The 14,098-nt window shown below is 38.9% G+C and overlaps 1 protein-coding gene across 11 annotated transcripts in view; it reads right to left on the reverse strand.

Moving 5' to 3' along the window:
• EVL (Enah/Vasp-like) overlaps positions 1–14,098 on the reverse strand; it is a 253,911-nt gene that overhangs the window by 94,726 nt on the left and 145,087 nt on the right. For all 11 annotated transcript variants that reach the window (XM_074291305.1, XM_074291303.1, XM_074291304.1 and 8 more), the window contains exon 3: positions 6,354–6,531. In XM_074291305.1, the coding sequence (XP_074147406.1) occupies positions 6,354–6,531 (178 nt within the window). The remainder of the gene's footprint in view (positions 1–6,353; positions 6,532–14,098) is intronic.

The raw sequence follows: 14,098 nt of genomic DNA on the forward strand, positions 1-14,098 counted from the left end.
CCCTGAAATGCTCTGATTCTAAGAAGATAAAGTAACCCCATGGAATATGCATAAAAATCAGCCCATATCAGCTAAAACCATTTAGTCTCTTAGTCCCTTCAGAACAAGACATTCTTGGGGAATGGAAAAAGACTGTGCCAGAAGAGGTTACTAACTGAAAACAGAAGTTCCCAGAATACTTGAAAGGGATAATGGCAAAAATGACAGGAAGAAACTGAGGGAAATCCAGTCTTTTCAGTATTTCTCAGAGTTTCTTTCTACTGATAAGGATTTTGGTGACTAACTTAATTATGAGATTTCTCCAGACAAACATTACTACTGGAAAGGTTATATGCCATCAATTTATCCATCTCCTTCATTTTACTAATAAGGAAACTGAGGCTCAGAAAGGAACAGTGTTTTGCGTATGTATACAGACTCACTAATATCTTTTTTTTTTCTTTAGAAGAGAATCAATGACATAACTGGGTGATGACTTGACTTGAGGATAAATTAGATTTAAGAAAGGCAGACCTGCACAAAATCATCAGCCTCATCTTTTCTTCTACAGTTGTTCAAGTCTAATGGCAAGACAAAAGTCAGGGTGACTGGCGATGGCCCAGGATGCAATGGATGACCTTGGTGTTTTTGATGTTTGACCAAACTCTAAGCATTGTCCACAACACCTGCTTCAGCTGCCTTAATGGCCATTGAAATCCTACTCTCAAAATATCAAACTGTTCATATTCTTTGACCCAGCAGTATCTCTACTGGGCCTGTATGCCAAAGAGATCATAAAAAAGGGAAAAGTACCCACATGTGCAAAAATGTTTATATCAGCCCTTTTTGTAGTGTCAAGAAACTGGAAACTGAGTACATGCCCATCAGTTGAAGAATGGCTGAATAAATTATGGTATATGAATGCTATGGAACATTATTGTTTTATTGGATTGGCTGATTTCAGAAAACCTTGGAAAGACTTACATGAATTGATGCTGACTGAAATGAACAGAACCAAAAGAATATAATCAACTGTGTTGGACCTGGCTCTTTTCAACAACAAGATGATTCAAGGCAATTCTAATAAACTTGTGATGGAAAGTGCCATCTGCCTCCAGAATTATGGAGACTGATTGTGGATCAAAGTATAGTATTTTCATCTTTTGTTATTGTTGTTTTTGTTTGCTTGTTCTTATTTTCTTTCTCATGTTTTTCCCCCTTTTGATCTGATTTTTTCCCCCTGAGGCTGGGGTTAAGTGACTTGCCTAGGGTCACACAGCTAGGAAGTGTTAAGTGTCTGAGATCACATTTGAACTCAGGTCCTCCTGAATTCAGGGCTGGTGCTCTATCCACTGCACCACCTAGCTGCCCCCTTTTGATCTGATTTTGATAATGAATATAGAAATGTGTTTAGAAGAGTTGCACATGTTTAAGCTATATTGCATTGCTTACTGTCTTGGGGAGGGAAGAGAGGAGAAAAAAGGGAAAAATTTTGGAACACAAGGAATACAATGCTAAAAATTATTTTTGCAGGTATTTTAAAAAATAAGAAACTATTTAAAGAAAAAAAATGTTTTCACCTGTACAATCCTTGGACTGAGGGGGTGAGGGGTAGGAAGTCATCTTTTGCCTGAGGTGGCCAGCCCCTCAACTCACTGATTTAGCACATCTGAGACAGTGTACCACTATGAGGTTGCTGTGCACACTACAACTTTTGGGAGTCACAGCTGAGAGTTAGGTGGACATCAAAGGTGGATGGGCAGCTCTGAAAAGGGCTAGGAAAGCCCTGACCCTAGAGGTGTTAGTCTTCCCTAAATATCCCAAACACCAGCTTTCCTCTGTAATAGCTAATTGCACAATTCCTTAGAATGCAAACGTCTTGAGGACAGGAATGGCTTTCTTATTTGTCTTGGAAATCTGCAGTCCCATGCAGTGTCAGCCAGGTACTTTGGGGAAAGACAGAGCTATCTTGTAATTTCATTGGTGTGAGAAGGTCTAGATGAAGAATCCCTCTTACTAATACAGATCCGTGATGATAGTGCAAATTATTTAGTTTAGAAACTTGCTAGGGGTAGCTGAAAAAGTCAAATAAACTGCCTGGAATCATCCAGCTTGTGGGCAGCTAGGGTGGCAGCAGATAGAGCTCCAAGCCTGGAGTCAGGAAGACCTGAGTTCAAATGTGACCTCAGACATTTACTAGCTATGTGACTGCAGACAAGACACTTAATTCTGTTTGCCTCAGTTTCTTCATCTGTGAAATGAGCTGGACAAAGAAATGGTAAACCATTCTAATATCTTTGCCAAGAAAATCCCAAAGGGGATCCCAAGTAGTTGGACATGATTCAAATGACTCAACAAGAACACACAGCCAGTATGAAGCAAAGGTGGGGCTTGAACTCTTCCCTTCCTGATTCTGAAATGACTATTCACTACCTCATGATACCTGGCACATAATAGTTGCTAATAAATGCCTGTTAGATTGATGGGATGTGTTTTCTTTCTGTGAACTCTTTGAAAGCAGGTTCTGTGTTGAGTGTAGGGCTTCACAGATAGCTAGATGCTTAGGAAATATTTGTTGAACAGGATTACCATCTCTGTGATGAAGCCATCAGCCCTGAATGCATAAAATGAGATATGACCAAACTGCCTTTGGATTCTCGTGAACCCAAGAACATTTAATCCAAAGCCTCATGACTCAGCCCCCACTGTATGATTGGGGTTATCTGTAAACAGCCACCACCCAAAAGACACAGAGAGCCCTGGTCACTGTAGCACTTGGGTTTCACTCAGGCAGGAGACAGATCAAATTGCCTCCCTGTAATCCAACTCCTTCTTACTCACTCAGGCAGTTATTTACTGCCCTAGGCAGTCAGCCAGGATCCAGCACCAAAAATGTCCCCAGCCTCCAATAAAGAAAATGTTTGGGTCTCAGCAACCCTCCTCCACCTCCTCCCCACTCCCCTCCAAATCTTTGTAGCTCTAGAGGCCCTTAGAACTCAAAGGGACCATTCAATCCAATGCTTCATTTTACAGAAGTTGTAACCAAGCCCCAGAGGAGTTAAGCCACTTGTACATGGTCACGTAGCTCAGTCAGTCTAAACTTTACTTTTAGAATTCCAAACCAAGTGTTCTTTTCACTATCCCACCTCTGTCCATGGTACTTACCAGCTGTGTGACCTTGTACAAGTCAGTTAGCTTTTGTCTGCCTCACTTACCTCATCTGTAAAATGAGGATAATAAAAACACCTACTTCTTGGGATTATTATGAGGATAAAATAAGATAATATGTGTAAAGCTCTTTCCAAACCTTAAAACATTATATAAAAGTTGTTTTTAATTAATATTTGGATTATTATTTAAACTTGGGGTTACCTTTCCCACTTCCCCTGAGTTTCCTTGTCATAAGAATTAAAGGACACAATTTTTTTTTTCTTTTCATCTAGTGGTGACATCAGGTAATCAAAAGATACATATATTGTTGGTCAGTCATTTTTTCAATCATGTCTGACTGTGTCAGATATTTTCTTTACAAAGATACTGGAGTAGTTTGCCATTTCCCTCTCTAGCTTATTTTATAGATGAGGAAACTGAAGCACATAGGATAAAGTGATTGCTCAGGATCACACAGCTGGTAAGTGTCTGAGGCCGTGTCATTACTGATGAGCACAAGAAGAATCCTGGAATCTAGCTATATAAAGTAGGAATGGACCTCCTGATTATCTAATTTAATCTGTCCTTAAATAAAAATCCCTTCCATGATTTCCTGATGTCCTGATCCAACCTTTATTTAAGGATCTGCAGAGAGGAGTGTGCTCTCTTAGAACAGCCCATGCCACTTTTGGAGAGCAATCATTGTTGAGAAGTTTCCTTATATTGAGGTGTGTTTGTTCCAGAAAGGTGCCATTTAAGTTCTGAAAATAACCAAGGCCATTCTACCCAGTTGTCTTAAAGGGATGGTAACTGCTAAATTCAACCTGGCACTTCCTAAATAAATCCCAAATTGATAACTGCTTGCATCACCTTCCAGAGTCATAATAAGTAAGAAATATCCTTTTTCATGGCTAAAGCTATTAAAATAGTATTTTTAATAAGTGACTTTTGAAATGGACACCACCCATACATTGTGGCTGGTTTAGAAGAAGTTAGGTTTAAGGTAGTGGGGTTTTAAATGACACAGTCTCTTGATGGGTCTCCTATGTCTCATCTGCACACAGAGGCTGCTGCTGCTTTTTGCTCTGTGGTTGCCAGAAAGTAGAAGTCGCAATAGGGACCACAAATTACAGAGTCAAGTCCACAAGCACTTATTAAGTGCCTATTATGTGCTAGGCACTAGGGATACAAAGAAAGCCAAAAGACAACAAAAAAGGCAGCTTAGCTTTTAGTTAGAAACAAATGAAAAATTTCCTTCATTAAGATTTGTCCAAAAGTCATCTGACACTGGGATGACAAGATGACAAAAGCTTTGTGATAGGAACTTTCAGTGAGGAAATTCCTTCTACCAATGTGATTCCTAACTTGAATCAGCTGGATGGTACACTGGATAGAGTGCTGGACCTCCTGGTCTCAGACACTTGCCAGCTGTGTGATCCTGGGCAAGTCACTTAATCTCTATTTGCCTCAGCTTCCCCATCAGTCTGGTATATAGTTAATAGTTAACAAATGTTTATTCTCTTCCCCTTTCCCCAGCTTACAAGTTAGAGTCTTAGGAACTTGTCTGGGGATATCGTGAGGGTAAGAGACCAAGACCCCACAGACAGTATGTGCCGGAAATGGGACTTGAACTTAATTTTTCCTGACTACAAGGCCCTCTGCCTCCCAAGTTAGCATTCTTTTCATTGTACTATTCTGCTTACAACGAACAACATGCTAAGGCATAAAGAATGGGCTGTGATCTGCATTGGTGGAAGATGTTCCCCATATGGATGAAATAGCATCTTGGAGCACTGATGTGATAGTAATAATCACAAGAATTCACATTGATAATGATCTAAGGTTTAACGAGCACAGTAAGTGGTTAGCAATTTATTTTACTCCCCTTCCTTTTAAAATGAATTATCATTTGACTTTCTCCCCCTTTAACTGTTCTTTCTTTCCTCTCTTTCCTTCACAAGCTAATTTGCAGAAGATAGACGAGAGTTTTTCAGATAAGGCTCACTCCTGATGAAAAGACTTCTTAGGTTTGGAGCACTGAGTTCTATACTGTATAAGAAAGCTAATTCACCTCAAGCCTGAGCAGCCATTTCTGCTCCTCCAATTGTCCAAGATGCCTCTGACTTAGATGGGAGTTTTATAAGCACATTTAACTACTCTGTAAAACTTTAAGCAGCTCTCTGGTGACGAAGGCTCAGAACACTGCAGTTCTAAGAGATTAGATGCTAGGAAAAAAAACTTTTCAAAGGTCATAGGAAACCCACCAAGTCTTGGGCAGATATGTGGGCAGGCAATGCTTTCTATATCTGTAAAAGTCCTGAAATAGCCATATGAGGGCTGCACACTGAGACAGCAGGCGTGACATTCCCCACTCTCTGTCTCCTGTCTAGTCTAGGCTTGGGGCCAATGATTTTCCACTATAAACTTTAATTTTATTGATAGTAATGTTTACACTAGCTAGCAGGAAAGAGCTACCCTTTCCAGCTGAGTAGAAGAAGCCCCAGCCATAAGATTCTCCATTAGAAAATATCTAGCGGCTAATGGAATTGGTGCTACTGGGATTCCAGAATGCCTCCTTCTCCTTCTTACACCTCCCATCGTCTCAACATACCATTTTGTTACCTTGTTCCAAGTCCAGTGCATATGGGAAGAATATAGGGTTTGGATTCAGACAGCAGTGTACTAGAAAATGCTCCAGAGTTAGAGGTCCTGGGTTCAAATCCTTCCTCTGAATATCTAGTTGTTTTTTTTTTTAAACCTTTCTGTATTTCAGTTTCCTTATTTGTAAAATTTACAAAATTCCTGATTGTAAAATTAGTAGAAGGGATTAGCTAGTTGTTGAGGTCTTTCTAAACTAAAGCAATCATCCCATGACTTCTGTTCTACCACTAATTATCCATATGACTTTGGACATGTATACCTTGTTTTTCTCTCTTGAAGGAGTTTCTCCAGTTGATGGGAACTCTGTTCTCCAGAAAATGTAAAGGAGATGACACAAAAGCATATATAAATAGGTCTTGATGGGCAGCTAGCAATCAAACATAGTTCTCACACGTGACAAGTAAAATTCCCCCTCCCCCTTCATTCTTTCTTCCCTTTCCTCTTCTTGGGTATTCTTAAGGTAAGTTCAGTCTAGAATTCCAGTTAACACTATTTAACCCCAATAAAGAAAGCCCCAGAAGGGCAGAAAAATATTCCCATGTAGAGCCCTTGGAGCTGCTTACCTCCATCTTGGGAATTCATGATGTTCAGAGCAAAGAGCATTGCATTGGAGAAGGTGGTCGCTTCTTCCTTGCTGGCGAAATTCAAGCCATAGACCTGCCGGGCATCTCGCCACTGGTGAAATGTTGGCGTAGCCTGATTGTACTTCAGCCCTTTCACAATTGAATAATTGATCACGACCTGGAAGGGGGAGGCGGTGGAGGGAGAAGAGACACGAGTAAATAAATAAAACTAGGCAGGTAAGAGGGTGGAAAGAAGATAGATAACTACTGCTCATACAAACCATACTAGATATAAGAGCCCCAGGGAGAAATTTCACAGCCTGAGAGATGGGGCTGGAGAACGAAAGAAGCAAGAGAGGACAGGCTTTCAGACTTGGAACTTGGTGCAGTAGAAAGAACTCTAAACTTGAGGTAAGAGAATCTGGGCTGCTAGCTGAGTGCCCTTAGGCAAGAAGTCCCTTTACTTCTCTAGGTATTCAGATTCTTCATCTACAAAGGGAAAGCATTGTACTTAAACTCTAAGGTCCCTTTCAGCTCTGAGGTTTCCATTCAATGAATACTTAAGTGTCCATTATTTTCAAGGCCTTTTTTTCAGTCCTATGGGCAAAATGAATATTTTTGTATTCAAAAACTGATATATCTATTACATTTATAGATATCTTCTTTCATGTATGTGCATATACCCACACACGTACATATATGTATATATACATACATATTTACATATATGCACATACACACAAGACACAGATCCTGCCATCAAGAAGCTCACATGCTTACCTAAAAAATTATATGATGCATAAATAAGATGACAAAAATTGGCATGTAAGAAGGCCAACGAACACTAGGTAGATAGTAAGTGCTTAATAAATGCTTGCTGACTGACCATTGCTTTCAATCTATCTCTTCTCTAGGTCACACTTCACATTTCAATCAATGTAAACTTCCTAATGCACCTCTATGAACATATCATTATGCTGTGCACAAACCTTTTTTAAAAGCTTTCTACCACCTATATACAGAAAACTCTCACTCCTGACTCTGACATTGAAGGCTCTCTCAAATCTGCCTCCAGTTGCCAGTTTATCCTCATCTTAACCTATTTCCTCCAAGTATTCTGTGTTTCAGTTCAGTGGGGCTACTTGCCCAGCTGCCATTTTTGTTCTGAAATTTCTTGCCTCCACCATGCCTTTGCTAATACTACTTCCATGGCTTGGAAGTATTATGTGAATGCTTTAGAAATTCAGAAAAGTGTGGGTGAGTTCTATGGTTAAGGGGACAGGAGGAAGGGGCTTCCAAGGGAATTTATAGCCCTCATCCTTCTCTCAGTCCTCATCTTCTTTCATTTCACTGCATTATCTGATCACTTCTTCCTGAATATCCTCTTCTTTGTTTTTGTGTATGATGCTGATCTTTCTTGATAGCCATCCAACCAGCTTGGACTTTTCTCAGTCTCCTTTGCTGGATCATCAACCAGATCCTAGTTCTTAATTTAAGCTGTCTCCCAAGGCTTTAGTATGGATTCTCTCCTCTTTTTTCCCTATAACTTTTCTTGTTGATTGCATTAGTCTCCTAGAAATTCAATTCTCATCTCTTTTGGCTCTCTATATCTAGCCCCAACCCCTTTTGAACTTCAATACCATATCACCAACTCCCTAATAGGCATTTACTCAGCAAATTCATTAAATTCCTCCACTCCTTCCTAACTTCCCTATTTCTGCTTAGGCTTCCACTATCCTTTCAATCAATTGTTAAGTTTGGAGTCATTCATGATTTTCCTTCTCTTTCATCTCCTGCCTGCCCTATATTTGAGTTGCCAAGTCTCAATAATTCTATGTCTACAACATCACTGCCATGATTCTCTTTCTCCTCCATTAATATGGTTACTACCATTCTGACTCAGGCCTCATTATCATTTGCCTGGGCTACTGTAATAGTCCCATATTGCATGTCTTTCCTCCCTATAATCCATCTTCCATATAGCTACCAAATTAATATCCTTTAAACACAACTCTATCTTATTTCTTGGCTTGAGAAACTTCAAAGGATACCGATTGAATCCAGGATAAAATATAAGTGGCTTGGAGTTAAAAACCTGTCAGTCTGATTCTATTCTACCTTTCCTTGCTTAATACACATGGCTTCCCCACACCTTGAAAATTCCAGTACAACTGACTTATTTCCTCTTCCCTATACGCAACATTCCATATCCTGTTTCATTTCAATGTTTTTGCTTTTGGCTACTTGCTATGTCTAGAATATATTCCATCCTTCCATTTCTGTGGTTGGAGGGTATTATCTGGAGGAAGATCTAACAAAGGTAGAAAGGGAAGGAAGTTAGATAGGTGGGAGAAAAACTACTGTTCTGGAGAATGGGATAGTGAGGATAAGGAAAGTAAGGTAGAATTTCCTAGCACTGTGAGGGCCCAGTTGAATTGTGTAACATACATTTATTGTGGATTCAGAATAGCTGCCTGATTTCCTGCACCTTCATTTAAAATATGTGAGAAGGGAACTAATGAGAGGAGTGATCTAAGGCAGAAGCTGGGCTGGGCATAATCAGCAATTTAAAGGGGGCTAAGGATTCAAGAGAGAAGGATAATGTAGAATTGACTTAGTTAACCAAGGAGTTAAGAGGGAGAAAAGAGGAAAAAGTGGCTAGTGCAGGGAAGATGACTTGGAAGAAAACTGAAGGGTTAAAGGATTGAAACATGGCAGATGCAGAGCAGGGTTATGTAAACAAAGCCAAAGGGAGAGGTAAAAAGCCAAAAGATTATGGTCAGGTAATGGGGTTTCAGAATTCTTGAACATTAGAGGTGGTATAATTGTGGGTAACAGCAAGATCAAAGGCATTAAGCCTGCTCTATGTGACTGTAAAGATCAGAAAGAGAGTTAATTAATTAATAAACATTTATTAAGTATCTACTATGTCCCAGAGCCTGTGCTAAATGCTAGGGATAAAAAAAATGGCAAAAGACAGTTCCTCCCCTCAAGGAGATTACAATCTAATAGGGAAGACATCCTTCAAACAAATATATACAAATCAAGCTATAGAAAGAATACTGTAATTAAGAAGCTGGGTAGGTTTTCAGGAGAAGATGGAATTTTAGGTGGAATTTAAAGGAAGCCAGGGAGGTTAGTAGTTAGGATAGAGGAGGAAAAAAACCAAAGGGTGGAAGTTAGAGGGAAGAAGATACAAGCTCAATGTCACTGGAGGTATTCAAGCAGATGCCAGAAAACCACCTGCCAGGAATTCTGTAGGAATTTCTACACTGGGAAAAAGTTCAGATTAAATATCTCTTAAGTGTTTATTTTTACTCTTGAAGTACAATGTAGAAAGGAAAGAACATTTGATTGAGAGGCAAAAGAACTGAATTCAAGTTTAGACTCTGATACTTAATATTTGTGTGATTTCAGGAAAACAACATTACTTTACTAAACCTCAGTTTCCTTCTCTTTAAAGTGAGAAGCTTTGAATAGATGATCATTAAGATTTCATCTAGCTTTAAATAGTTTAAGCCTATGAGTCTCTACAGGGCAGTTAGGTAGGACAGTGGTAAAAGCACCAGACCTGGAGTCAGGAACACCTGAGTTCTGCTTCAGACATGACTAGTTATGAGACCCTGGGCAAATCACTTAACCCTGTTTGCCTCAGTTTCCTTATCTGTAAAATGAGTTGGAGAAGGAAATGGCAAATCATTCCAGTGTCTTTGTCAAGAAAATGACAAAAGGGGTCATGAAAAGTTGGACACAACTGAAAATGACTGAACAACAAGAACATACATTTTATTGTCTGTCAAATAGTATATGGGATCACAACCATTCTGGAGAACAATCTGGAATTATGCCCAAAAAGTTATCAAACAGTGCATACCCTTTGATCCAGCAGTGGTACTCCTGGGCTTATATCCCAAGGAAATACTAAAGAAGGGAAAGGGACCTGTATGTGCCAAAATGTTTGTGGCAGCCCTTTTTTGTAGCGGCTAGAAACTGGAAGATGAATGGATGTCCATCAATTGGAGAATGGTTAGATAAATTGTGGTATATGAATGTTATGGAATGTTATCGTTCTGTAAGAAATGACCAACAGCATGAATACAGAGAGTCTTGGAGAGACTTACATCAACTGATGCTGAGTGAAATGAGCAGAACCAGAAGATCATTATACACTTCAACAATGATACTGTATGAGGATGTATTCTGATGGAAGTGGATATCTTCAACATAGAGAAGAGCTAATCCAATTCCAATTGATCAATGATGGACAGAATCAGCTACATCCAGAAAAGGAACACTGGGAAATGAGTGTAAACTGTGAGCATTTTTTTTTGTTTTTCTCCCCAGGTTATTTTTACCTTCCAAATATAATTCTTCCTTTGCAATAACAACAACAAAATTCGGTTCTGCACATATATATTGTACCTAGGATATACTATAAGATATTTAATATGTATGGGAATGCCTGCCATCTAGGGGAGGGGGTACAGGGAAGGAGGGGAAAAATTTGGAACAGAAGGGAGTACAAGGGATAATGTTGTAAAAAAAAATTCCCTATGCATATGTACTGTCAAAAAATTTATAATTATAAAATTAATTTTAAAAAAAGACTTGAAAAAAATAGTATATGGGATCATAAGATGGGTCTCATCTGGGTCAGAAGTGTCAACATAGGCCAAACCAGATTAAAATGCAATTGAGAAATTTTTTTTTTAAAATACAAGAGAAGATAGATAATGTTAATAATATGGTTTTCTTTTTTCTTTTCTATTTTAAAAAAATATGTAGTTTTCTAAGTCAAATGTTCTAAACTATTTCAGGGATATTATATACTATTTAGTGGTCTACATTTTTATTTTAGTTTGATAACAACAGTCTAGCCCAACCCTCTCTTTTTTCAGATGAGGAAAGCCAGATTAGAGAGGGCAAGTGACCAGAAGTAAGACACATTTTCTGACTTCCACTGCTGTGCTTTTTCTAATCATACCAGGGTCAGTGCTCTATAACTCATTATAGCCCTGAAAACTTTGAAGTCCTTTAGTCAGAAATACTCTCAGATTGAGCGATTTAGCCTAAGCATTACCCTGTCTTCTTTGAATGATGATCCAAAGGAATAACAAAATCCAGAGAGAGAAAACAGCCCTGGGAGAGATGCTCATTTCTGTGCCTTCTGCTAGGGTCAATCACTCTACTTGAGGCGAGATGAAATGGGCTCCCTTACTTTCTCATGATAATTTAATCTTTATGGGGTCTACAGGCAGCTAGGTGGTGCCATAGTGCAGAGTGATTAATCTCAAGTCAGTCAAGACTCATGAGTTCAAATCTGACCTCAGATACTTACTGAGTGATCCTGGGAAGGTCACTTATCCCTAGCTACCTCAGTTTCCTCATCTGTAAAAATGAGCTGGAAAAGGAAATGGCAAACCATTCCAGTATCTGTGCCAGGAAAATTCCAAGTAGGGTCACAAAGAGTCAGACATAATTGAAAAAAAAAAGGGGGATCTGACACAATTGGGAAACAAACAAAAAATCCACATATATGTACATACACACATACATATACCTTATGTGTGTGTATGTGTGTGTGTGTGTGTGTGTGTGTGTGTGTGTGTGTGTGTGGTGTGTGTGTAGTTCAATTGTTTCAGTCGTGTCCAGTGCTTTGTGGCCCTTTTGGGGTTTTTTTGGCAAAGATATTAGAGTAGTTTTCCATTTCCTCCTCCAGTTCATTGTAAGATCAGGAAACTGAAGCAAGGAGAGTTAAGTGATTTATCCAGGATCACACAGCTAATAAGTTCTGAGGCTAGATTTGAACTCATGAAGATGAGTTTTCCTAATCTTCAGCCCTATTCATTGCGCCATCTAGCTGCCTCAGTATATATGTGTCGAATACACATATAAAATGTCACATATCTATACATGTGTATATGTATGAAACACATAAGTAGATTCCTACTGGTATGAATAATAGGAATATGCAGCTCACACATAAATTCTATACATATTCCCATGTATGTAAGTATATAAGACATGGTCCAATTATTTTCTAGACCAATGGTATCAAACTAAAATAGAAATAGGTCCACTAAATTATAGGTAAGGATTCCTGTGGGCCATCTATCAACTTGGTTTTAAAATGTGATATCAACTATTTTATTATATTTTTGTTTAGTTGATTAAATTGTTGCTGTTGTTCAGTCGTGTCTGAATCTTTATCACTTGATAATACTCCTTTGATCTTCACAATTCTGGGAGGCAGATGCTATGATGATGTCCATTTTACAGATGAAGAAACTGAGCCAGAAGTTAGGTGTCTAGGGTTAAATACTTACAAAGTTTCTGAGGTTGTATTTGGACTCATGTTTTCCTGACTCCAGGACCAACACTCTATCTGCTATGCCAACTGGCTGTAGGTATACTCCTTCCTTATAGGATATATTGTGGAAGGGCTACAGCACCATCATTACAATTCAAAGGTATGGCAGACAAATGCTCAAAGCTATAGGTCTTAATTTACTACTTTTTTTCCTTCTTTTTATTCTGCTTAGCTTAACATTGGGCAAAATAGGCTTCCTTTGGTTTCTAGGCGTAGGGATTATTTCTTATAGGAAAGGTGTTGGAATTGGGGTGTAGATTTGTCACTAATCTTCTATTTCTGGTTCACAGTTTTTCAATATGTAGGAGAAAGGGATGGACCAGATGATCTTGTAAGTTCCCTTTAGCTCAGGTTCATTTAGATTTCTGCAACCATAACTTAACATTTCCATTTTTCTACATCCCCCTTTAAAGTATAATCAGTCTAAGTTGTTCCTGAATGATATACTAGGTCAGGCCAGGTATGTGCTGGAGCTTGAATAGGCTCTTTGAGCTGATTGTTCAATTTTCAGTATAAGCATTTATGCCTTGGTAATCAGCAAATGCTACTGGCATGGTCCCCCATCCTTCCTCCACCCTTCAGCTCCAGTTATTAAATACCAGCACACTATTGGGCAGAGTTGTCTTGCTCATTAGGTGAACAAGATATCCTATCTTCAAGTGGAGGAAGTTTCTGAATATATATTTCTTTTTTTAAAAAGTATTAATTGAATATCTTTTGCCAATAAAGTCTAATTCTAATCTAAGGGGCTGAGGTTGAAGGGATAAACACAGTTTTTGATCCCCATGAAGCTTGCAGTCTAATAGGAAAACACACATATGCACATGCACAGAGACTTGAAAACAAGGCAGAATGTCAAAGTAACCCCCAAAGTTTTGGGACTTAGGAAAGAAGAGGGTACTTCCTATTGAAGGAGTCAGGAAAATCTTAGCATTTGGCCCTGGACTGGAAGAACAGGAAGGAATTCTATTGACAAATCTTGGAAGGAAAAAGGCATTAGAGATATATGAAGGTGTCCAGAAAATGCAAAAATGGGAATTTTGGGAATAGTTTGTTATCAAGCTTTGGCCTTCCTTTTTTGGTTTCCTGTTCTCATGCTTCAGAATCATTCTGAAATATTTCTGGCAGACGCTGGTTGCAATTCAGTTACCACAGGAGGAGGAAGCCTCATGTGGTGAAGAGAATATGGGCCCAGGAGCAAAGAAACCAGAGTTTTGGTGGCAGTTCTATCACTTACTGGCTTACTGTTTGATTTTATTTTCTAGGTTTCTATATCCTCATCAGTAAAATGCAAGACTGAAAATCTCAAGTCCCTCTTCATTTTTGTCATTCTAAGGCACCATCTTGTTCTTACATTCTGTGGTTTCATCCTATG

The sequence above is a fragment of the Sminthopsis crassicaudata genome, chromosome 2 (genome assembly GCF_048593235.1).
Source record: "Sminthopsis crassicaudata isolate SCR6 chromosome 2, ASM4859323v1, whole genome shotgun sequence".
NCBI classification, from domain to species: domain Eukaryota; kingdom Metazoa; phylum Chordata; class Mammalia; order Dasyuromorphia; family Dasyuridae; genus Sminthopsis; species Sminthopsis crassicaudata.